Source organism: Zootoca vivipara, chromosome 14 (genome assembly GCF_963506605.1).
Source record: "Zootoca vivipara chromosome 14, rZooViv1.1, whole genome shotgun sequence".
Classification (NCBI taxonomy): Eukaryota; Metazoa; Chordata; class Lepidosauria; order Squamata; family Lacertidae; genus Zootoca; species Zootoca vivipara.
In genome coordinates this window covers 10,884,615-10,910,864 of record NC_083289.1, presented here as the reverse complement: position 1 = coordinate 10,910,864, position 26,250 = coordinate 10,884,615, and the positions used below count along the sequence as shown (strand labels likewise).

Sequence of the window (26,250 nt, the reverse complement as noted above, 5' to 3'; positions counted from 1 at the left end):
TTACAATTCAGAAATCCTCAAAAGTATATCTTAAATCTAGATGATGAGGTAGACTGCAGAATTGGGACACTATAAAATACATGGAAGCAACCTTTGAACTGTTCTAGGCCCCCAGTGCTCTCTTCTGGTCTTGGGAGTTGACCAGAGACTCTGATCAGTAGAGCCAGAGTTTTTATTATGAACATTGATTAAATTAAAAGGGGTTACCGTGTTACACAAATCTCCTTTTAGGTATTTGTGAAAGTATTGTAATCACCAGCGCCGTCTTAAGCGCCCCTGTCGCCATGGCGCGCCGGATCTCTCCGGCGCCCTTCCGCCCCGTTTCCCAGCGCGGTGGGCGGGTGGGCAGGTGGGCGCGGCGCTGCTGTGCGGCGGGCGGGCGGGCAGACGCGCGATCTCTACGGCGCCCTCCCGCCCCGTTTCCCAGCGCGGCGGACTGGCTGGTCAGCGGGCGGGCGCAGCTCGCGGCACCCTCCTGGCGGGCCGGCGCCATGGTGCCCTGCGCCACCGGGGGTCTATGATGAGCCGGCCCTGGTAATCACATCAATTATATTCTCTTTTATAATTTCCAAATACCTCTTCAAAGATGCAGCTGGAAGAATACGGTATCTGAATTAATTGTTAAAGAATGTCTTCAGTTCTAAAGAAGCTTGTTTCTAGGAGTTGAGTGGGTTTCAAAAAAAAAAGATGTGTGAAACTTGTATTTTCAGTTCAGTATCTCTTCAAAAAATGCAGACACTTCCACAAGCAGGAGTGCGAGGGACCACATGAAACCAGCACTCACTACAGACATGTTGACACTGCATTAGCACATGCTTTGCCATGACACCAGAAGCAAATGTTTTTCTCATGAAAGTTTACAAATTAGCATTAACATGTGACTGCTGCTTTAATGTGGATCTTTGTTGCTTTTTCTTAGGCGAAACAAGAACGTCAAAGCCAAGCCTAACCTTCCAAAGGTGAGAGTACTAGAGCCAGAGAACCTGAGCTAACATATTTAAATTAGATTAATTTCACAAACGATGCTGTTATTTTACAAGGCTATTCTTTTTTTTCATAAGAAAGCATACAGAAAGTGTACACTGTCCATGAACTCATAGTGTGGTTTTCACCATGTGTACAACTTTTTTAAAAAGATTTTCTTTGTTTACAAAGATATATGCAATGTCTCTCGTAACATTTTTACAAATCAGTTTCATTTGTTGAGACATTGGGAAGAAAAGGGGGAAAGAGGTAGATGGGGGAGAGATGGGTGGGGTCAGGTGGCGATGTTTCTATTTTACTTAAAATATGTGGGGGGGGGGGTTGTCGGCGTCGCTTGGGCAGGTTCCCTGCTGTTTGCTTGTGTTCCTTTGGTGGTGAGAAATGTTGGGGTTGGCCTAGGGTATGGTTGTTCATTTGTGGTTGGCTGTGGTGGTCTTTGTTCCGTGTGTGAGTGGGGTGGGTGGGTGTTTTGCATCAGGTTAGCCATATTGATTTGTATGCTGTTGGTGGGTTTTTGTCTTGTTGGGCTGTGTATGTGATAAAAGGAATTGATGCACGTTTGCAAGCCAGATAAACTGCTGTGAGCACCACAACCACAGAGATTGTGATGGCATGCTCACTAACTCTATATCAACTATTAGGTTTTGAAAAAGGGGGTTTACTTTTTTCAAGTGGAGTGGGAGGGTGGAGGCAGTGGATTATTTTCCTGGTGAATGCAACTGGGAATGCATGGGCCCTTCTCCAGCTATAATCCCCAGGAAGATCACTGTCCCCTGCCCCCCCCCCCCCGGCAACAATTAGACTTTGGAGAGGAGCAATTTCAGAGGCTTACAGCTGGAGGGTAGAGATTTACTCTTTCCTCATAGTTGAGACCCCCAAAAGTTAACTTTGCACTTCCAAACTGCAATTGGGCTTGAAAAAAGCCTTCTATTGGCTACAGTGGAAGTTAAATTTCAGCAGGGGGAGGGTGGGGCAGAGACCTTTGGGTAACATGTAGGTACCATGCTCCACTGTTGGTTTCTTGCAAAGATTTGTGCTTATGTTGGTTCAAATTTCTCATAAGCAAAGTTATAATCTTTGTGTTTCTTAGCACTTGCTTGAAGTGAAATCGCTCAAGCACTTGACGAACCTAACTCTACATGACCGTATCACAAAGTCTCTTCTCCACCTTCACAAGAAGAAGAAGCCCCCAAGCATCAGTGCCCAGTTCCAGGTAACTGACCATTTCATGAAGTTTAACTTAAGGAAAAACATGTGGAATATCTATTTCCAATTGAAATTAAATAGGGATACTAGATGGGCTGGAATGCAGCCTACTCTTGATTTTAGAGGAAAAAACAACAATAACAATTGGTTGCCGTTCCCATTTTCTTTATTTTTCCCTGGTTGTCCCATTCATTTTTACATCATAGTCAACTAGTAAATTCTCTAGATCCCCCTGGGCACTTCCAGCCTTATGTAAGTTAACTCAGTAACTGACTCGCATTAAAAAAAAGATAGTTGCAAGCCAAGCCATTTATGTATGGCTTAGATCTTCTTTAAAATCCCTTAGACATCAATCAGCCCTCTGGGTTCATATACCATAACACAGTAGTAGAACATATGCTTTCTGTGCAGAATGTATCAGCTTCACTCCTATTACCTCAATTAAAAAAAAAAAGTCAGAGGTAGCTCGACTGGGAAATAGAACTCTGATTCAGATCCTGAAGAGTTTCTGCCAGTCAGTGTAGACAATCCTCGGCTAGACTGATTAATTGTCATATGTGATATACAGTAAGTCAACTTGATATGATTATATGACTTTATACTGTGCATAGGCTGTGACTGCTAACTCCATAGATGCCCATATGAGTCCTTAATAAAATTAAGGATATGAATTCTTGTATGTCAGCTTGAATTTTTTTAATAGTATACTAATTACCCATATACCTGCCAAAGCTGTTTTAATTTCAGCAGTACTATGCTCTCTAAATAGCTTTAAGGAGTTTTCTAACCTTTTTTCATAAAAAGCCTTAAATCACAATAGTCTATAAGCAGTGTACACTAGACACAATACGATAAGTCCAAAAATTATCTAACTGACACTAGTCCAGGGCCTTCTCAGGATTCCCAAGTCAGACGTTACCGAGACATAGAGTTGGGTACCATCAGCGTACCGATGGCACTTTGCTCCCAAATGCCTAATGACTTCTCCCAGTGGCTTCATGTAGATGTTAAATAGCATTAGAGACATTATAGTGCCCTTTGGCACCCTTTAATTCAAAAGCCAAGTGGTTCAGGTATGCTCATCCAATGCTATCTTCTGAAACTGTCCCTGGTGATAGTCTGTCCCCATCAACAGTCTAACCGCAGAATAGCCACAAGCTGGAGCCTCCGGTCCAGGCCTATAGGTAAGTGTTATGAACACCTTGTCTCTTAAGTAGATAAATGAAGCTAAATTTCGAATAAAATATGCAGCATTCCAGAAGGAGAACTGCTGAGGGACATGTATGCTTTTGTTCTGATCCAGTGACGTGCTTTTGAAGATTTACATATGTGTACTTAATGCCATTATTATGCATTGTATAGCAAAGCCATTTTCATGTCTTTCAATGTCTACAATAAGAAGCAATATTATCACAATTTCTATTTCATATGTGTGTTAAATTACAGTTTAAAAATAGCATAAGGAGAGGTTTGGCAACATGTTATTTTCTTACCAAAATAATTGTTGCAGAAGCCAACTCCATAATTTTATTTTCCACTTTAGGCATCGCTTACCAAACTGATGGAGACCCTTGGCCAAGCAGAACCCTATTTTGTCAAGTGCATTCGCTCCAATGCTGACAAGGTAAATGCCTCTCCAATCCTAAGTAATCCACAGTGAAAATCAGTTTTGCTGGACTTACAGCCAATCCAAATAACTTGATTATACTAGCCATTGGCCATGACAAATCTGAATAAAAATAAATAAATGTAAAGGAGTGTCGTGCCCTTTTGATCTTTCAGATCAACATAACAGTAATCCTCAATACCATTCTGCTATATATCAGGAGCAGGGATTCATTTAGCAGTGGGGTAGGTGAGCTGGGGTGGGGGGGTGATCACATCTGGCAAACAATGTGCCCATATGGTTTCTGAAAACCCAGGACACAAATTGTCACAGCCTTCTAGTGGCTATGGTGACTCATTTACCAGAAGTAATGTATTTAGTGTTAACTCTGGAAGTGTGTGCTCGATTTTGACCAAACCAAGCCTTGGATGGACTTAACACTAAATACATTACTTCTGGTAAATGAGCCACCATAGCAGCTTAGAGGGCTGTGAAAAATTGTTACCTCGGGGTCTCATGCCAAAGAGGACAGTGCTTTTTTTTTCTAGAGAAAACAACTCACCATGAAGTTGTTAGAGTAAGTGGCACACTTTTCAACAACAACAACAAAAAGATGTGCCGGTACTGCGTACCTTTGCGTACCCCTTTTTTGAAGACACTCGATCTCAAGACACAAGGGAGAAACGTGCTAAGAGGAAGGTGCGCTTGGCAAATCCACACCATGATCAACTCCTGCCCGGAAACCAATGTCCGCACTGTGGAAGGAAGTGTAGATCCAGAATTGACCTCCACAGTCACTTACGGACTCATTGTTAAAACCGTGTTTATAGAAGACAATCTTACTCAGCTACGAGTGTTCGCCAAAGAAGAAGAAGACCCCCTTTTAAAAAAAAGCACTGGATATACCGCTCCATACCATTAGCCTTGGCAGGCTGAAGTCTAGGATTCCTATGCCTCCCCGGGTGTTGGGGACTAGATAAACAGACTACTGATATTTCCTCTCTTAACTGCATTCTCTGGGGCTGAAGAAGGCCTTTGACCAAGGATCAAGTTGCCCCAGTGTCTGTGGAAGAGCCTTATTTAGGTGCTCAGACTGTTCTCTGTCTCCACTGGGCTTCACTCCTTTTTCCTACTCTCTTAGGCTTTTTATATCCTCCCTGTCCCCATACCCTTCATTCTGCCTGAGGTACGGCAGCTGGGCTCCTTCCCTTGCATCAGGAACATGACTGAGAGTGCTCCACCCTTCCTTTTCCCAAGTGGAGCCTCCTTAGAAGCCATTGCCTGGTTGATTCTGGTGGTGTAGACTGAGATCTATTTAAAGGGCAGCCGTCAGCAAAGGACCGGTGAGCCCTGGTAGCCATCAAAGTCACCCATAGAAACTTGCTTACCTGGATGAACTTGCAGTCAATGTGTAACTGTTTGGCCCTTGTATGTTTTGCTTTTTCAGCTTCCCCTGAGGTTCAGTGACAACCAGGTGCTTAGACAGCTGCGATACACAGGGATGCGAGAGACAGTGCGCATACGACAGTCAGGATATAGTTCCAAATTCACCTTCAAGGTTAGATTATTTGAATCTCCCAAAAAAGTATTGGTGAAGTGGGCTCCAAGGGACTACGGTCAGTTAGGCAATTTCTTGATTTAAATGTAGGTGAATGCATAAGTGTATGAAAGGTATTATTTCTGCAGCTAAAAATGATGCAACTGGCAGAACAAATAGCCATGTCAAATTAGTGCTTGCAAGCATGCAGAGTTGTGGCTGGGAATGTTCATTGTGAGCTGCAGCTGCTATTCGGCAAGGACTGAGAAGTAAATAGAAAATCAGTGAAGGAAAGGAGGGATGCTGTAGAAACATTGTGCAGGAAATAGTGATATTTGTGTAAAACATTTGTGAATTACAGTATTATACTTTTACAAAACACATTTCCAAATCAACATGTTAATTAAAGGAAAGGTCGACCATATTCCTGCTACACTAGTGTTGTGCATTGAACTACTTGGAGTGAGTTATTCAGAGTGATAGCCTCTATTGTGCTCCTTTGAAAGCGTATGATTTGAACTTAGTGCAAAAGGTAGCCTTCTGATTTTAATAAATCATTAGCTTTATTTTCCATGTACCGTAGTTTTTCTGAAGCTACAAATTGGCTGTGATTATACAGATGTGTTAACTATAATGTGTTTTGCTCATTGTTTTTGTAAACGTTTTCCATTATATACTTTGTCATACACCCAAAGCTGAAGTTCTTGTTTACTCCAAGTTACATTTCTTGAAATGATCTGTTTTATAAAACCCTCCATAGTCTTACTTAGCTTTCTTCCTAGTGGAAGAGAATTAGTTTATTGGATAATCTTCTAATCCCAACCATGTACAAGTGTTACTCCATTAAGGGCAAATTTAATGATTCTGCAACATAGAGGAATGTTACATTAGAATGAAATGTCAGTTTCAAAAAATCCATGAATTAGTGTTTTTGTGTTGTTGTTTTTTGCTGCAGAGATCAGTGATCATGAACTGGTCGTGAAGCTTCCTTGGAAAGCCTATGTAGATTTTTGCATCCCGGTGTCACATTTTCCATACAGCCACCAGAGCGATGTGGGTGGGGAGAGCTTAATATTGCTCCCTGCCCACCCCAAGCTTTCATACCTTTCTGATTAACTCAGTTGTGTAAACTAGAGAGCTTTGAATATAATACACAATTAAAACTGTTACTTTTCGGTATCCACAATGACAGTCCTTTTCAGGATTGCTATGTTTATTTATTGATTATGCATTTAGAACATTTGTACTCCACTTGTCAGCTGAAAAACCTCCCAGAGCTGCTTGCATACAAACAGTTAAAACAAAACAGTCCCTTCAGGCTTATGATCTAAAAAAGCATGACACACCAGAGAAAGGGGACCACAGAAGGAAGAGGAAAAAAGCAAAGTCAGGCACCAGTTCCTAAATAGTAGTTCTTGTAATGATCATCCAACATAGAAACAGCTCAGGGCAGAAGCTAGTCTTTCAGCAGAGCTGGTGGAATGATCCCTGTTTCTCATCTCATCTACTGAGGCAGTCTTTATTTCCATAGATACAGAGTTGACTTCAATGAACTTTCAAAGTAAAATGACAAAATGTGTTAAGTAACATGCAGAGGTATGCCTAATTTTTCAGGAGTTTGTGGATCATTTTCATGTACTCCTGCCGAGAGGCATGGTACCATCCAAGGAGAATATCCAAGAATTCTTAAGGAAAACAAAGACCAACCCTGACAATTATCAAGTGGGACGAACAATGGTACGTTCAAAGCCTCATTTCCCTTTTGCTCCCTGAGACAATATTAAAATACATTTGTTCCTTTCTAGTATCAAATATGGGTGTACTCTGCTGCCATAATGGTGTTTTTTAGCTATACACAGTGTATAATCTGTATATTATACAGTGTATATCTGTATATTATACAGTGACCCATTTAGCATGTATTGATAACATAGACCATGTATTGATAACAAGCAAATGTATGGGCTCCCAGAGAGGAGATTTGAGCTGTTTGCTCCTTGCCAGTCATTTTGCTGCTTCTCTGAGCTAAGCTTTAGTTTGGCTCAACATGTTGTCCAGACCTGAGCTCATAGCTTAGCTTTCTGCAGACAAACCACACACTGTCACAAAGGTTTGTCCTATGGTTTACAGCTTGTGGTTTGTCAGGGAGAGCTAAACCATGAACCCAGACTGGGACAGCATACTAAGTCAAACTGTGACATAGCTTAGCTTGGTGCAGTCCGTCAGCAAAATGAGCAGAGGGAATCAAAGTTGCCACAATTTTAGTGTTGCATGTAAATAAGACAACATCTGGTAGAACTCAAAATGACAACTCCCCAAGACTTTTTTTGCCATGCCAAAGTTGCCCCAGATGCTAGAATAAGGTGGGGAGAGGAAGATTCTGAGGTAAATGTGACCCTTATTTTATTTAAAAGTCATTTTGTGGATTTGCTTCACTGTGTGTCTTTAAAAAATTAAAAAAATAATTTGTGGTGATTCCCTCACCCCCTTCATATTTTTTTAAAAGTATTCAGGCTGCAGACTTGAGGTAAAACCCAACAAAGAAGTCCATAAGATTCCATATGTTCACCCATATGTGTGTCTCTGGATGAATATTCAGGCTCTTTTTCCCATGTGAGTGCTGAGATTGGTGGGCAGAACAGGTTATTCCTGTCTTCTGATACTTAAAGCTTTTAGGGAAGCTTTTAATGTTTAATAAACTATTGTATTTTAATATTTCTGTTGGAAGCCGCCCAGAGTGGCTGGGGAAACCCAGCTAGATGGGCGGGGTATAAATAATAAATTATTATTATTAGTAGTAGTAGTAGTAGTAAAGGTAAAGGGACCCCTGACCATTAGGTCCAGCCGCGGACGACTCTGGGGTTGTGGCGCACATCTCGCTTTACTGGCCGAGGAAGCCGGCGTATAGCTTCAGAGTCATGTGGCCAGCATGATGACTAAGCCGCTCGGGCGAACCAGAGCAGTGCACGGAAACGCCGTTTACCTTCCCGCCAGAGCAGTACCTATTTATCTACTTGCACTTTGATGTGCTTTCAAACTGCTAGGTTGGCAGGAGCTGGGACCGAACAACGGGAGCTCACCCTGTCGCGGGAATTCGAACCACTGACCTTCTTGATTGGCAAGCCCTAGGCTGTGTGGTTTAACCTACAGCGCCACCCGCGTCCTCTTCTGATACTTACACCATTGCAATTATTTTGCAGAAATCTTTATAGGTGTCTGGTTGGGAACTGACAGTAATTTGTTCATTAATAAATATGCATTTATTATTGCTCTCAACGTTGTTAGGTTTTCATGAAAGAGCAGGGACGTCAGCTTCTACAAGGCCTACTGCATGAGGAGGTGTTGCGAAGGATCACTCTACTGCAGAGCTGGTTCCGCACTATGCTCTACAGGAGGCAGTTCCTGAATTTGAAGCAGGCAGCTGTGGTCATACAGGTGGGTGTCAACAGTGTGATTTCCAGTAATTTCAGACATTTAGGATGCCTGACATTTATCTCAAGACAAAAGCTGTTTCTTTTATGTTACATATAGGACTGGTTTGTACATAAAACTAAGCCAAACCATGCCTTCCTTTGCACAAGAAAATGTGTACACTCCCAGAGAGGAGATTGTGAATGCTTTGCTTCTCCTCAGTCATTTTGTTGCTGCACTGTGCTGATTTTGAACACAGACTTGGGGTTAAACTCGCTCCGGACAAATTGCAAACTGTAACCAAGATTTAGCCTTTGGTTTGCAGCTCATGATTTCTCTAAACCATGAACCTGGGTTTGGACAAAACACAGCCAAACTTAGCACAGCACAGTGCAGCAGTAAGATAATCAAAGGAGAAACAAAGCGATCACAATCTCCACTCCAGATTTTGCTCATTTAGCCATGGTTTGGATGACACACTAAACCAGAGCTTTCCAAACCGTTCACGTTGCTGACAAACTTTTTAGATATGCATCATTTTGTGACATAGTAATTCAGTTTTGCTAGCAAACCGGAGGTTAAACTAACCCCTTGTAAGAGCATTCGCACAACATACCCACACACTGCAGCTGACACACTAACGTGTTGTGACACACGGTTTGGAAAGCTCTCCACTAAACCAAACCATGGCTTGGCTCAGTGCAGCACAGCAGCAGAACCACTGAGGGGGAGCAGAGACCACAAACTCTTATCTAGGAACATGCTCGTTCACACTAAACCATGGTTTGGCTTGGTGTTGTGTGGAAATGAGGGCATAGTTATGTGCAGTACAGTGGCATTGTAATAATAAGGAATGTGGAAGAGTTTAATACATAGTAAGGCATCTGTCAGTATATTTATGCATAGTTAAGAAAATTATTTTCATGTCATGTGTATATTTTTACTAACACTAAAAGTCACTTCTCAATTTCATTCATACCACAAAGTATTTGTCCAGGTTGTTATTGAAAAACATGATTGTACTCTCTTTTGCTTTGTCTTCTGTCATCTTAAATGTCAGTAAGACACCAGCTTTAAAAATGCTTGCACCTCATCATTTTTAAACTTTTTTTTTTAACCCGAGTACAGATTGGTCATCCACGAGAATAAGATAATGGCTGTTCAGCCTTTCTTCTTCATTCAATACCACTTGGTCTTATTAATAGGCGAAATTGTGGTTATGCTACTGGATCTTTGTTAGATATTGTTTTCAAGGATCTTTCTTTTAAGGGAATCTGACTCAGTATGGAGTACTGGAAAATATTTTCTCTCACTCTTCCCATAGCAATACTGGCGTAGTTACCAAAGAAGAAAGCAAGCTGAGGAAGAAGAGTCCCTGAACAATTCCATCTGTTTAGGCAAGGCAGCAGTTGTTCTTCAAGCCTACTGGCGAGGCTTTGTGGCAAGGAGAAGATTTCAGCAGATGCGGGTGGCTGGCTTCATTATCCAGAGCTACTGGCGGGAATGCTTGAGGCACCGGAATGCTGCAGCTACCATCGTCCAGGCAAAATGGCGAAGCTACCACACCAGAAGTGTCTACAGGGCCAAGAGAAACAAAGTGATTTTGTTGCAAGCAGCATATAGAGGATACAAAGCACGGCAGAGGTAATACTTGTAACCTTCATGGGAGGACAAAAGTGCGTGTAAATCAGGATTTCCCAAAGTAGCCGGTATTGACCCCCTGAAGTGCAGCAGGTGAATAAAAACCAAGGGATTGAAAGGGAGTAGAAAAGGGCCAAGGGGTGTAAAGAAGTTTCAGTGGAATGCTGCAGCAAATTTAATTAGGAACAATGAGCTCAGAAATAAAGGCCATTAAAGGGTTAATTACAGCGTGGTTTTCATACTTGTTAAAACCCATCACACACACCTCATATCTTCTCAAGTATGGTATTGTTATTAATTTCACTTTTCTTTCTTTCTTTTACATTTTATTGTTCCTAGTAATGGTGATTGACTTAATAATATTGCCATATTGCTAGAGGAAGAAGCTTGGAAGAAAAAGGAAAGTCTCATAGAATTGTAGATTTGGAAAGTACCCCAGGGGTCATCTAATCCAAACCCTTGCAATGCTTTAAAGAGAAGGGTGAGAAATTGGCAACACATAATTCTGAAATCTCTTTTCTTTCTTTTTAAAAAAGGTTGAGGATTTTAAAGGAGCAAAGCTTAAGAGAGGCTCCATTGAGGAATGGACTGGCAGTTAAAGAAGAGGATGGACTTGTACCAGTGGACAACCTGGATATTACAGGATCAGATCCTTCTGAATGGGAAGATCGTTCATTTGAAGAGCGAGTGAAAGCTGTGGAAGAACATAAGTCAGTGATTGAAAACAGAGTGGGTCAGATTGATCCCTTGGATAATTCTGAGGCTTTATTGTACAAACACTATGGGAGAGCCAACAGCCAGAGTGGAGAGAGCATAGATGAGCAAGTTCTTGTGAGAGAGAGACCCAAGTCATTGGAAGACCTCAACCAAAAGAAAGGAGTTCGTGCAAAGCGAGAGAGCCGGCGGATGCGTGAATTGGAACAGGAAATATTTAGTTTGGAATTGCTTAAGGTTCGGTCCACTGGTGGGGCTTCTCCCTCAGAAGAGCATCAGTGGTCACCAGAGATGATTTCTGAAGACACGCAATCTCCCAGGGGAACTCCAGAGAGTGAAAGCTCTCAGGGAAGTCTAGAGATGCTGAGCCATGAAGACACTCAGAAGGGCAAGCAGGACCCAACCTTGCTACACGAGCCTGATCCCAAAAACTCGTTACCAAATAGCCCTAAATCTGACAATGTTAAATGCATCCCCGTCCTTGATGCAGATATAAATAGAAATGTGTTGGGTGGAAAAAGTTTGGCCTCAAGCTCTGAATTACCAGAGTGCCTTGCTGCTAAAGGTGGATCAGTTTGCGATTCTCAAGGTGTTGTCTACAACTTGCACACAAGAGAGCCACTCATTTCAAGCAGCCTACCTACATTTTACCTGCCGCCACAGGACAGTCTCAGAGCTGGCCAGTCAGTTATAGAGAACAATTTGAGGAACAAGCGAATGGAAATAGGGGGGAAGTTTTTGTTCCCAGAAGCCAAGCATACCACTGAACTGGACAGGTCAGGGCAGAGCAGAGCCTTTCATGGGGAATGTCAGCCTTCCTTCAGTGGACAAGAGGGCCCTGCTTCAGAAATGCTATCTTCAGATCCAGTTATCAAGAAGCTGGAGAAGCTAAATGTGGAGAAGGAAGAGCGCCAGAAACAAAAGCAACTGCAGAACGAGAAAGAAATGATGGAGCAGATTCGACAGCAGAAGGAAATTTTGGGGAAGCAGCGTAAAGTTTTTGAACAGCAGAATAGGGTCAGGGAATCCTCTCAAGGAGCCTCTATCAGGTCACCAAAGAAAACAGACAAGCCTCAATCTCTCCTCATTGGGAGTCCCCAGAGCAAAGAGGAGCCTTGTCTTACAACAAGTGCAGGGCCCACTTCAATGGTGGATATTAAAGGTCTTACTGTCACAACAAAAAGAAGCCCACCTGTTTGCCAGAAGACCCAGAAAGAAAAGACTATCATCATGATCCTGGAACGAAAGGAAGACAAGACCCCAGTTGTTCAGCAGTCTGCAGGAAAAGATCAGTTAAACTTGCAAAAGGCTGCTGAATCTCAAGAAGGCTTGAGCAATCTGCCTGCAAGAGAAAAACGGTTCAGGTTGCCCCGAATTCCTCGCCAGGGTACTGAAAGCTCTTCTACTGAAACTAGAGGTGGTTCTATTTTCTTTACCCCAAAGGACAGTCATGTGGGTCTTAAGTGAGTATGATGTTGCAGTATTTCTATTTCACTTTCACTTTCACAAGGCCTGAGCCCTCCTAGAAATATTAACCGCATGGAAGAAAACCAAAGGATTCTTCCCCCAGAAAAATCATGCACATGGAAAAATTCAAACATCAAAATGGCATTTGTTTCTTTTGTTTTCTATGTGGTGTTCCTGTAGTAGATTTATATTTTTAGTATACATATATGTTCTGGCTTTTCCATTTGTATGCATATTGACATTTACACAGGAACATGTGTAACTTACCTCCAACCCAGAACAGTATTAATTGGAGAGAGGGGTCTATATATATATTGATAGTGATGATGTTGGGAGTCTGTATGTGAAAAAATTTCACTGTTTTACTCTGTGCTTAAGAAATCAATGTTCTACCCCCAAAGTTAAAATTCTTCAACCTATGTAAAGTATGCACCTTAAGTAGATTTACAATATTTTATATTTTCCACAATCTTTGTTTTCTGCCATTCATAGGAAGGGATATGAACCTATTCAGAGTGCTGAAGCACTTGTCCTCTTATTTGGTCATCTTCAGTTTCAGAAACTTTACCCAGACACCGGTTATACACTTCTGAGACTGGGGATATAATGTAGTACCGGTACTGACTGAGAGGCTTTGCTATGAATAGAAGAGGGCTCAAATCTTGCTCTGTCATGAAATAAATTGGTGACCTTAAGCAAACCATTCCATCTTAGCTTGCTCCTGTCCCACAATATGGGGGTAATAATCCTGATCTAACATGCAGGGTAATTGCAAGGATTTCAACAGGGTTGCAGACAGTGTGGCCCTCCAAATGTTGGTATGCGACTCCCATCAGCCCTGAGGATTGGCCGTGCTGGCTGAGGCTGATGAGAATTGAAGTCTAGCAACAATTGGAAGGCCGAGTTTCCATCCCTGGATTACAACAATGTATGTGACTTGCAGATGCCTTTCCCAAACTATGCATCCTGGAGTATGTATCGGACCTGTTGTGGGTCAATCTGCAATAATTATGTTTTCTAGTTTCAGCAAAGAATCTTCAGCATTGCTTCCAAAAGAAGAACATAAAAAACCATTAAAGGTTTCTGGACAAAGTAGGGGAGAGGTATGCAACAACCTTATCTTTCTTTGGTAGAATTTTTTTATTCTGTTGGCTACCTTCTAACAGTATGAGAGTAAAGGGATGGAGCAGGATTTTATCAGTAGGGAAGCAATTGCAAGGTTTAAGAGTGCTCTACAGACAGCAATACAAAGATAAACCATTCACTTGGTTTTCACTGAGGTAGTAAGGGTGTTTGTGGACTGTACTACTTCAGGCTACAGGTGGGAATTCACATGAATGAATGGTCCTTCAAAATAACAAATCTGTGCACATAGAAAACTAGCATGTTCAGGAAGTTTGCTAGGGTGCCCACCTGCAGTCTGAAGTCCAGCCCAACCACTGGATTACCATCTCAGTGAGAACTGAGTCCAAGTCCTGCCCTGAATTGACCCTACACATAAGCTGTGTCAAAAGCAATTGTGCTGTTTGTTTCTGTCCCCCCCATTGTTTTTATTGGTTTCCATTACAATACATTTTCTTTGTGCTGTCCTTCATTTTTGTTGCTTACTACCAACTTGTTTACTCCCCCCCCCCAACTTGCATTTGGAAATTAGCCTTTTATTTTAATCCTTATGGTTGCATGTTCCCCTTTGTTTGACTTCAAACAGCAGCAGAATCACATGTTGTCCTTTTTGTTTGTTTGTTTGTTTAAAGCATTTTCATGTTATTTGTTTTATCGTTTGGTATCAAGCAGGTTGCCAGACCAGCCCATAAAAAGAAAGCCCGCATGGCACGGACACGCTCTGATTTCTTGACTAGAGGTGCTTTTGCTGATTGGGAGGGGGATACGGAGGAAGAGGATTACGATGACAGTTTTGAATTCCTTCTCTCCCTTGACCAACCTCCTCACCCTGAGCCCGGCTGTGCAGCCAGACTTGGGCAGCCCTGTCACAGTGACTCTGAAATGGTAATTGATCCAACACACAGCTGTGTGGGAGCATCTCTTGGCTAACCAGTAGCTGTACTGACACCTTCCACTGCTGTTTCTCCCTTCTTGTAGTAGCCTGTAACCTCCGAGAACATAGTCACAAGCATGTTTCATTTTTCTCTTTATTTAACAGTATTTATATACCGCTTGGCTGCAATAAAACCTCTAAGCGGTTTACAAACAATAAACATAAAACATAAAAATTATCCTTTAATAGTTAAAAACAGATACTTAAAAACATTCAGAAGAATCAGAATGAGAAGAATCTTTATTTGCATCAGCTACTAGCCATAGCAATAAAATAAAATGTACTGAAGATAGAGGTAAAAACTTAACTATATAAAATACATTTTGGAGGTTTACTTCAATAATCAAATAATAGATATTATTCTAATTGCCCCCACTAAAAACCTTGCAGTTTTTGCTGCCACCTGATCATCTTGATCTGCTAAAAGAAAGGACACAGCAATGGTTGAGCGACCTGCCATGGACAATAATAGGGGGGTAATTCAGAAGATTCAATTCAAACAGTAGGCTAAAAAGACATGTGCTTTAATCTCAGCTTAATCTCAGATAAACAGAAATGTTTTAATCAGGTGCAGAAAAGAGCACAGATTACATCAAGTTCTGGAGACATCTTGGGGTGGTCTGAAATATGGGGCAGCCATATTGAGTTAGACTATTGTCGTTTCTCTCTAAGTTTCCATCACTTCATCCTGACTTGGAATGCCCCAGTTATGGAGATTTGCAGGTGAAGGGGCTGGTGTACATTCTTTTTTTCCCTTTTTTTTGGCAAGTACATTATTGAAGAGCAATGGTTGCATCACCAGGTGCAGGGAACATGATGAGCCCCCACACCAGTTACAGGTAGGTAGCCGTGTTGGTCTGAGTCGAAGCAAAATAAAAAAATTCCTTCAGTAGCACCTTAAAGACCAACTAAGTTTATATTTTGTTATGAGCTTTCGTGTGCATGCACACTTCTTCAGATACACTAGCTAAATATAAATATATACCTAGTGTATCTGAAGAAGTGTGCATGCACACGAAAGCTCATACCAAAATATAAACTTAGTTGGTCTTTAAGGTGCTACTGAAGGAATTTTTTTATTTTGCCCCACACCAGTGGCATTCTTCACTGCCATTCATGCCTATCCTTCGAAGAAAAACTGATTGCTCTTGGAGGCACCCTTCTGGTTGGAGCACAATCTGCTTTACATCCCTGACACATTTATTTTATCTTATTCATAATCTGCCCACTCATAAATATCATGTTTCTGTACAAATGAAATCATTAAAACCTCATAAAATGGTAAAACCCTGAATTGCACAGCAATGACCAAGATTGAATGAAATTAATTCTCTAAAAACACTGTTAAACAGAAATACTTTCAACAGGCAATGGACTATCAAATAAAATAGACAAATATTACTGAGGCGGTCTGCCTTCCAGATTTAGAGTACAATAAATGAACATGCCAGTTCCTCAGAGAAACTGGAAATGAATTAATAATAATAATAATAATAATAATAATAATAATAATAATAATATATTATTATTTATACCCCGCCCATCTGGCCAGGTTCCCCCAGCCACTCTGGGTGGCTTCCAACAAAATATTAAAATACAGAAATCCATCAACCATTAAAGCTTCCCTAAACAGGGCTGTCTTAAGATGCCTTCTAAAGGTCTGGTAATTGTTATTCTCTTTGACCTCTGGTGGGAGGGCATTCCACAGGGTGGGTGCCACTACCGAGAAGGCCCTCTGCCTGGTTCCCTGTAACTTGGCTTCTCGTAGCGAGGGAACCGCCAGAAGGCCCTCGGCGCTGGACCTCAGTGTCCGGGCAGAATGATGGGGGTGGAGACGCTCCTTCAGGTATACTGGACCAAGGCCATTTAGGGCTTTAAAGGTCAGCACCAGTAGAGTATCCCTCTAAAAGTGATGGTAGAACTGTTTATATGGAACAGCCATTTCCTAATTCCCTGAAGTTCATATTCATTAATTAGCCTTCAAGGCAATGAGTGTTTTTAAGTACTCAAAGCCATAGCATAGGGGCTTCTCAAGAGAACTTATTCTGAAAACTTTGGGGATATAGTTGTGTCACAACATTGCTACCAGAGCAGCTGGTTAGCATCTTCATTGATTCAGTTCTTGTGTTTGTTACACAGATTGTTATGAAGAGCCCAGTGAGAGGGTAGTGAAGTAGCTTTAAGCTTTCTCCCTTGTGCATACAGGAAATGTGCTATGTTCTTGGAGGTTTACCTTGTTACAAATCACTAGTTTAACTATCAGTAAAGCTTTTCACACTGGGAATCACTGCTAAGGTGGGAAGGGGGCTGGGCTTACTGTTTGCTTGGAGAGTTCCATATTCGGAAGGAGTCCCATTCATGCCACTTTTCAAAATGCTCCTCTGATTCCGCTGCCATAGTTTAACAGGTTTCATTTGCATGCAAGTAGTCCTAAACTCTCATCTCATTTGATATTCTCTTTTTTCCTATGCTGCCCTTGGGGCTTCACAAGCTTTCTCACTGGTAGTTTGGCACACCTACTTTGGGGCAGCCGCTCTGCTTTTTAGCTTATGCTGAATTACATTCCCATTGTTATATATTAAAACCGTATAAACATGTACATAAGTATGCCGTATACATGTGTATAAGTATACTGCATAGGCATTTAAAGCTGGGCATGTGAATATTCCCAACATATATTTAGCTTCACTGGACTTAGGTTCCTGCTTTCCTAAGGTTGGTTGTTTTTGACCATTGGGGCCAGTTTCTCTTTCTAATCTGGCTAGTTAGAGTGGGATATATTCGGTGTTTGATCAATTTTCCTGTGGTTCATTAGTATTCAGATGTTAATGGCTACCCTTTGCAGAGGCTGTGTTTTAATCTCAAGTAATAATAAAGCAAGCTTCAGTACAGCAGTGGATATAGGAAAGGACATTGGCATATATTCACAAGCATGTAGGGCAGGGTTCCCCAAACTAAGGCCCGGGGGCCGAAATCCGGCCCGTGGACGGTCCAGGAATCAGCATGTTTTTACATGAGTAGAATGTGTTCTTTTATTTAAAATGCATCTCTGGGTTATTTGTGGGGCCTGCCTGGTGTTTTTACATGAGTAGAATGTGTGCTTTTATTTAAAATGCATCTCTGGGTTATTTGTGGGGCATAGGAATTCATTCATATATTTTTTTCAAAATATAGTCTGGCCCCCCCACAAGGTCTGAGGGACAGTGCTGAAAAAGTTTGCTGACCCCTGATGTAGGGTATTTATCTTGAGCTTAAAGTAAAGGAGGAGGCATGCCAGGCAGTCTGACTATATGCAGAGTTGATTGATTTCATGAAAGAAACAAAGTAGGTTATTGCCTCTGCACCAGTTGGTTGTTAGTGAACAAAAGCCCTGAAAGTCAATGTTTTTCCAGTGTTGTACATTAGTCACGGGCTTTTGAGTGCATTAAAGCAATCTTAGGCGTAGCGTGTTAGCTATTTGTGATAAAATAGGCACTTTACACGAGACTTGAAGATACATATTTACTTGACAGGTTGGCAACAGTCGAACAAGTATTATTCATATACAGTTGTACCTTGGATCCCGATTGCCCTGGAACTCTTGACGTTTTGGCTCCTGAATGTCGCAAACCTGGAAGTGATTGTTCCGGTTTATGAACGTTCTTTTGTAACCCGAACGTCCGATGGGGCTTCCGTGGCTTCTGATTGAAGCTGCGATTTGGTTTTCGAACGTTTTGGAATTCGACTTCCAAGGTACAACTGTATATATATTAATGAATACAATGTGTTTCTCTCCCTTGAGCCTAAGAGAGGGTTTAGTCCTTTTTGTTTTCAAAACTCCTTTATAGCAGCGCATAAGTTATTAATCCTTAGCTTGCCTGTCCTCACAAACTCCTCCAGACAGTGTCTGCTTGAAGTCACCACACTCCCATGTTCTCAGGCAAAGAATCAGCTAACAGAATAACCAACTTCCACCTCCTTTCCCCAATACCATTAAAAAAAAATACATTTACAGTGCAAATATAATACAGATACTAGCATAGCATTGATTTATAAAATCTGATTAAGTGACAACCCTTCTATTGCTGACTAGCTTGGCTAACTGTCTGTGGCAAAGCAGATCATGATCCATCACTGCACAGAGGAATTGAACATCTGTTCCTGGACAGCGATAAGTGTTGCACAGCAACATATACATGAATATACAGTATATTCCTGCGTATAAGACTACTTTTTAACCCAGGAAAATCTTCTCAAAAGTCAGGGGTCGTCTTATACGCTGGGTCGTATTTCTTATACAGTGAGTATATCCCAAACTCTATATTTTAACTGGAAAAGTTGGGGGTCGTCTTATACGCCCAGTCGTCTTATACACCGGAATATACGGGTAAGTAGAAACTTGGTTGTTGTTTTTTTTAATGAAATTAATGGTTCTCTGCATTGCACACCACAAAGTCTCATTTTATAGCTTTTATGAGTTCTGCACCAGAAATGACATCCTTTTTTGAATAACTTGTGTGGTTGGGAGATCAATCTCAAGTTTAGGACAAAGAAACATTTTTTTTTATCTAGTAGGAAACTTTTCTAGTCGCATGCTGTGTTGGGTATTTATGCTGAGAGGGATGACTACAGGTTCTTTTTAAATCTTTATTTTATTTATTTCAACAATATATTCATCTCTAAGTAGTGTACATAGTTTATTGTGATTCATAGTTCTGAAGTTTCTGAATAAATTTCAGTACATAGAGAAGTTGGGAGATTAACAGTTTATCCTTCCAAATCTGTCTGTTGGCTGCAGTTGGAGGTGCGAGCAGAGGTTGCAATTAATCTTCTCACAAAGTATGGAGACTGATCGCATTTCACTAGCCTGCTATTTTTCCAAAGAAGTCAGCAAAGCAATAATATCTATAGTGAAGCCATTCTTAGTTACAGATATAGTGAAGCTATATGGTCCTTTTATCTTCTACTGCATTACAGTCATGGTGTTTTCTCCTACTGCAAATGTTCGGTTGCTATAGCAAAGCTGGGTAGATTGTACTTGTGTACCACTGGTAGAGGGACACAGGTGGCACTGTGGGTTAAACCACAGAGCCTAGGGCTTGCTGATCAGAAGGTCGGTGGTTCGAATCCCTGCGACAGGGTGAGCTCCCGTTGCTTGGTCCCAGCTCCTGCCAACCTAGCAGTTCAAAAGCACGTCAAAGTGCAAATAGATAAATAGGAACCGCTACAGCGGGAAGGTAAACGGCGTTTCCGTGTGCTGCTCTGGTTCGCCAGAAGCGGCTGTGTCATGCTGGCCACATGACCTGGAAGCTGTACGCCGGCTCCCTCGGCCAATAATGCGAGATGAGCGCCGCAACCCCAGAGTTGGTCACGACTGGACCTAATGGTCAGGGGTCCCTTTACCTTTACCTTTACCACTGGTAGGGAGTATTGTTCAAAACGGGGGCTACATTCCCTCATGGACAACCTTCTGGGGTCACAATGCCAGTGGTGGGCAGGACCAAAGGCCAAAAGTGAGCAGAGCAAAAGATATGACTCTTACTTTTGTACAATAGGTTGCATTCCAGCCACACACGTCAAGAGGTTTTTATAAACCCATACACACTCCCTAATAATAATAATAATAATAATAATAATAATAATAATAATTTATTATTTATACCCCGCCCATCTGGCTGTTTGGTCAGACTCGTGTTGATAGCTTCGAGAACACTGTCCAATATGTCAAAGCATATTCGGTTCAGTGCGGGGTTGAATTGTGCAAATATTTTTTCCCAGACTGCCCACCTCCTTTCCACTCCCCTTTTAATTAATTTCTTTTTTAAAACAACAACAACTATAGTCAGTCTTTTTTGCCAAGCACATAAAGCAGAATGCACATGAGTTAAATGTCCGTAAATTACAGGCTTACTCTACTATTTTACTGAGGGTAACCGGAACAAAAGCAGTGTATAATATTATATATACATTATATAATTTTTGGAGAAATAGACTTCAGGCCTGGTCCACAGCAACTATACAAGGGAAAAACTCATTCACAACCACATAGCCAATCAGAACTCTAGATTGAAGAATCAAAGCATTCTGAGTGGTTGCTAGGCAACACAACAGCTCTCTTGCTTGACAGTTTAAGAGCCAATACCAGGCGGACCATTTGGATCCCTTCCAGTCAGGATTCAGGATTCAGGCCTCATCATGCCTTGGTGGCACTGGTCGATGACCTCTGGCAGCCGAGGAACAAGGGTGAGAGCTGTTTCCTAGTTCTGCTGGATCTCTCAGCGGCTTTTGACACCATCGACCATAACATCCTTCTGGATCGTCTAGAGGGGTTGGGAGCGGGGGGCACTGTCATACAGTGGTTCTGCTCCTTCTTCCTGGGCCATGTTCAGAAAGTGGTGGTGGGGGGATGAGTGTTCAGACCCCTGGGCTCTCACTTGTGGGGTGCCTCAGGGTTCTGTCCTCTCCCCCATGCTTTTCAACATCTAGATGCAGCCGCTGGGAGAGATCATCAGGGGGTTTGGGCTGGGTGTTCATCAGTATGTGGACGATACCCAGCTCTACCTCTCTTTCAAAACAGAACTAGTGAAGGTGGTGAAGGTCCTGTGTGAGTGTCTGGAGGCGGTTGGAGGATGGATGCCGGCTAACAGATTGAGGTTGAATCCTGACAAGACAGAAGTACTGTTTGTGGGGGACAGGAAGCGGGCAGGTGTGGAGGACTTCCTGGTCCTGAATGGGGTAACTGTGCCCCTGAAGGACCAGGTGCGCAGCCTGGGAGTCATTTTGGACTCACAGCTGTCCATGGAGGCACAGGTCAATTCTGTGGCCAGGGCAGCTGTTTATCAGCTCCATCTGGTACACAGGCTGAGAACCTACCTGCCCGCAGACTGTCTCGCCAGAGTGGTGCATGCTCTAGTTATCTCTCGCTTGGATGTGGGGCTACCTTTGAAGGTGACCCGGAAACTACAACTACCGTAATCCAGAATGCCGTAGACTGGGAGCAGCTGCTGAGACCACATAACACTGGTCTTGAAAGATCTACATTGGCTCCCAGTACATTTCCAAGCACAATTCAAAGTGTTGGTGCTGACCTTTAAAGCCCTAAATGGCCTTGGTCCAGTATACTTGAAGGAGCGTCTCCACCCCCATCGTTCTGCCCGGACATTGAGGTCCAGTGCTGAGGGCCTTCTGGCAGTTCCCTCGCTGTGAGAAGCCAAGTTCCAGGGAACCAGGCAGAGGGCCTTTTCGGTAGTGGCACCTGCCCTGTGGAACGCCCTCCCACCAGATGTCAAAGAGAAAAACAACTACCAGACTTTTAGAAGACATCTGAAGGCAGCCCTGTTTAGGGAAGCTTTTAATGTTTAATAGATTATTGTATTTTAATATTCTGTTGCGAGCTGCCCAGAGTGGCTGGGGAAACCCAGCCAGATGGGCAGGGTATAAATAATAAATTATTATTATTATTATTATTATTCAGTCAAAAAACGACTTCAATAAGTAGTTCAAGATGCTGGCTTTTCTTAATTGGGTAACTGTAGTTGCTTGTTTCAAATGCAGTGGGAAACTAGTTGATTGAAGACTTTCTGGCTTTTCACAAGTGATCACATTTGGACTGCTGTGTACAGTTCCGGTTACCACAGTTCAAAAATGATATTTTAGAACTGGAAAAGGTGTGGGAAAAACTCAAAAGATTGTGGGCAATTGCTCTATATGGAAAGGTTATCATGTTTGGGGATCTTTACTTTCTATTTAAAATGTGAGTGAGAAAAGTATGATAGTGGTATGCAAAATTATGTGTGGAGGAAAACGATAGTGATGTATTTTTCCCTTGTAATACGAGGCCCCAGGACCATCCAGTGAAGCTGAATGGTGAGAAATCTGGGACATACAGGGGAAAAAATACTACTTTGCACAAAAATCTACATGATGTGGTGATGCCCACCAGCTTAGCTGATTTTTAAAGGGAATCGGACAAATTAATGGAGGCTAAGACTTACAGTGACAGCTCATCATGAGGGCCACGGGGAACAGGAGAGGGCTTTTGCTCTCGCATCCTACTTCTGGTCTTCCCAGAGGCATCTGGTTGGCCACAATGGCAAACAGGATGTTGGGCTAGATAGATTTCTCAGGGATTTCAGCAGGGATTTCTCAGGCACAAGTACAAGTCTTGTTCCTGTATCATCTTACTAAACCAAGTTAAGTTCATGGGACAAGGCAGTGCATATGGCAACTCTGGGAGGACAGACAGGCTAGCTATGTCTTATTGCTGATTCATACAGGTATCTATGCACAGTGAACTTCTGCCTGCAGGTCTCACCTGGCCTGAGTTGACTATTAAGTCCAGAAACGGGAGAGGGGGGCATTATTTCATTGTTGTTCTTTAGCAATGTTACTATTGCTTCAATGTTACTGTTGGAACTGAACATTCACAGCCCACTGATTTTTGACTGTAGGGAGAACTCCAGCTCTTCTCCCTTCCTTTCCCTTATCTAGCCCTACACTCAATCTCATCAGGAAAAAAAATCATTTACAATAAACTGCTTTGTGTTCATTTCTCATATCTGAATTTCCAGTAACCTGCTAGACACCCCACCCCCAACCTCGCTGTGCCTGGAAAAGTTGCTATAGCAAACCTCTCTACCATAATCCATAATCACATCTTATAAGGAGGGTGTGAAGCATTTTCGGAAGTATAACAGGCACCATCTGGCAGCTTCCGAAAATACATCAGACAGAAAATAAACATGGAGCTCCTTGCTGTTTTCTCTGCTATTGACTTTCTGAGCCAATAGTGGCAGGCGACTGATGTACTGCATATTCCTTCCCTCTGTAACAAGGGACCTGTAGATGTTTTCCTTATATAGCTGGTTCTTTGGCAACCAAGCCAGAAGTCAAGGCAAACCATTTTCCCTCCAAGTTTATCTTTCATAGTGAGTTGTATTCTCTGCAGCAGCTTAAATATCTACACCGTTATAAGATGATTGTATATCCTTACAATATCCAGCAACCTTGTGGGTTCTGAAGTATTTATTGTGCTTCTAATTGTTGCAGCTGCTACAACGATTCTCTTCAAATGAAGGCCAAACAACACTTCACAAAACAATGTCTCAAGGAGAGATTGGAAAACTGGCAGCTGCACAGAAGACTGCAGCTGCAGATGGAAGGTATAAAATGTCTAGCCAAAAGAAAGGGGGAGATCCTGAGTTAATTGCTTCTAATTTTCTTTTTCCTTCATATCTGCATTTTATTTCCTGGATGTTTGGACAAATTTCAAAAAGCCATTCCATTCATCTATATATTTTGCTTTCTCGTTTGCATAAAAGATTATACATTTTGGAGGGTGGATTTGGTGCAGATTCCATCCTAGAGCTTCCTGGTGGCATAAACCCAATTATGAAATGGACCACCTTCAATTATCCACTTTGCATGGGACTCTCGTGGCAGGAGAGGGCTCGTGGGGGGGAGGTAGAAGAAGGGGGAGAATATGTTATATATGTCTTGCTTTATTGTGTAAAATTAATAAACATTATTTTTTAAAAAAGGAATTGGTGCAGATAACATATTTGACTGTATGATTCCATTTGCGGAGTTAGTTCTCATGAGATGATGAGAAATGCATCTGCATGGAATAGAGCTGTAATTGGAATGCTCAGCACAAGAGATCCCGTGGGTTGTAGGATGTTACAGGATTTAGTTCAAACAGTTAACCCAGGAGTAATTGTTCATTAAAATCAATCTGTAATTTAAGGTGAATCTGAATGACCAGAAGCATTGTCTACAATAACTTTGTACCACCTTGTTTTCACAACTAATGTGTTTTCTGTATATGAGGAGTTATTTTGTAAAGGAGGCTTTTCACAGGCTTTTCACTGTTTGTTTCTAAGGGTTAAGGAAGCAGTTATTAGCAAAGGAAAGCATGATCATGGCATGGCAGAGACTTTTGAGTCTCTGGTGATACAGGAGATTGAGTGCAGTAACAATACAGCAACATAGAAAAATGAACAGTGTAAACTAACACTGCCTTGCAAAGTTTCTTAAAACTCATAGGAAGCCTCTGAGGAGAAACTGTATGAGTGACTATTTCAGACATTCCACACAAGTAACGAAAGAAGGGAAGGATTGCAAGTCATTAACACTATTACTTGCAATGTCTGAAGCTGTTCTCAGCTAAAGCAAAAGTTAATTGACTGCCAAATCTATTCTTATAGTCTCCAGCACCTTTGGAAGAATGGGAAGAAAGTGTATTGCCAACTCTGGTTATAATGCTTTATAGTGATTGGCTGGAATTTGATGGGAAAGGCAAGACCATCTTTTGGTCCCACTAAAAGATGCACAAAAATATGATAGGTGGGGCAGAAAGAGATCCTCTCTTCCTCTGTAGAGACCTGCATCACACTTCAAGTACCTTAGCTGTACTACAAGTTGTACTACAAAGGTTGCATTTAATTCCAGGCTGGAAATTAAAGCAACCCGACCTTGTTGGAGGATACAGATTACTAAATTCTATATAAAAGAAATGAACTCTCACTTTCTAGTAGCAGGCAACATTCTGTAATGTGCTATTTAAGCACCGTAGCATTAGTTGCCTTGGATGCTTGACAAATCTTCCTGAGAGCTCATGACTTATCTAAGGGCCAATTCAGAAGCATGTAATTGAGATGAGAAGAATGCCGTTAACCACATTTTTAAAAGCCTTTCTGATAGGGGTTTTTTGTTTTACATGGGGGTGCTGTCAAACAAATCCCATATTTAAAAGCTGATCTCATGAAGCCTTTCTATGAAGCTGAGTGTAATGCAATGTGGAATTGATTTAACAGGGTTGAATATTCATACTTGCATTACTTTCCTCCTATTTTCCAAGTAACAATTAGAAAATGTTTAGGAAGGGATATTTGCATTGCAATAAGCAGGTACGGAATAAAACTGGCAGCCTGACTTGAAGTAATTTCTCTTTTCATTTGCCTTTTATCAGGCCTCAGAGAGCCAAGATGAGATTTTGGGGGAAAGGGAGACAAGTTGAGAAGAAGACCCACAGGGAGAAGCTTGCTACCCAGTCAGAGCTGTTGGAGTTGCATTCTGATCAAGATGCACCAGGAAGAGAGATTATTTCAGGTCTACAACATGAAGAAGGTAAGAGAAATGGCACTATTGCATTTTTATGCAAATTTCAGGTAGCGAGAGGTTACACACGAGATACAGAGGGGAAAAATAAGCAGTGAGGCAAAAAGGTTTGTGTGTATTGGATTTCAAATCACTTTTGTTTATGGGGGGGGGATCATGACATAGGTGCTTGATACAGGGTGACTGCAGACAACCCTTTGCAAATCATAATGTGCCGCTTGGTAAGCTAGTTGTCTCTCTTGTAAGTAGTAAGGAGAAACTTTCCCAATGGTTGCAGATGCACTGTGCAAAGTTACCTCTTGGCAGCTGTATTTAGTATTTGCCCATAATTTGCCTTAGATTTCTAAGAATAATCCTGACAATGTAGTGGGTGGGAATCCTTTGGGCATGCAGCAGCTTCTTGTGCACACATCAAGGTTCCAGGGGCATAAAGAACCTTTGAACTGGAGCATTGATGCTTGCAAAAAACACAGAAGGAATGGAGAATGTTCAAAGAATATTTATTGAACAATGGTATATCTGAAACCCTAA

At 41.8% G+C, this 26,250-nt stretch overlaps 1 protein-coding gene across 8 annotated transcripts in view; it reads left to right on the top strand.

Moving 5' to 3' along the window:
* The window catches only part of MYO9A (myosin IXA), a 137,868-nt gene that overhangs the window by 88,275 nt on the left and 23,343 nt on the right, over nucleotides 1–26,250 (top strand). For 6 of the 8 annotated variants that reach the window (XM_035132342.2, XM_035132343.2, XM_035132337.2 and 3 more), the window contains 12 exons: nucleotides 920–959; nucleotides 2,075–2,197; nucleotides 3,734–3,814; nucleotides 5,244–5,354; nucleotides 6,948–7,070; nucleotides 8,619–8,768; nucleotides 10,069–10,388; nucleotides 10,922–12,562; nucleotides 13,588–13,669; nucleotides 14,358–14,573; nucleotides 23,650–23,762; nucleotides 25,571–25,728. In XM_035132342.2, coding sequence (XP_034988233.1) covers nucleotides 920–959; nucleotides 2,075–2,197; nucleotides 3,734–3,814; nucleotides 5,244–5,354; nucleotides 6,948–7,070; nucleotides 8,619–8,768; nucleotides 10,069–10,388; nucleotides 10,922–12,562; nucleotides 13,588–13,669; nucleotides 14,358–14,573; nucleotides 23,650–23,762; nucleotides 25,571–25,728 — 3,158 coding nt within the window. The remainder of the gene's footprint in view (nucleotides 1–919; nucleotides 960–2,074; nucleotides 2,198–3,733; nucleotides 3,815–5,243; nucleotides 5,355–6,947; nucleotides 7,071–8,618; nucleotides 8,769–10,068; nucleotides 10,389–10,921; nucleotides 12,563–13,587; nucleotides 13,670–14,357; nucleotides 14,574–23,649; nucleotides 23,763–25,570; nucleotides 25,729–26,250) is intronic. The other 2 variants (XM_035132341.2, XM_035132345.2) reach the window with 2 other exon arrangements.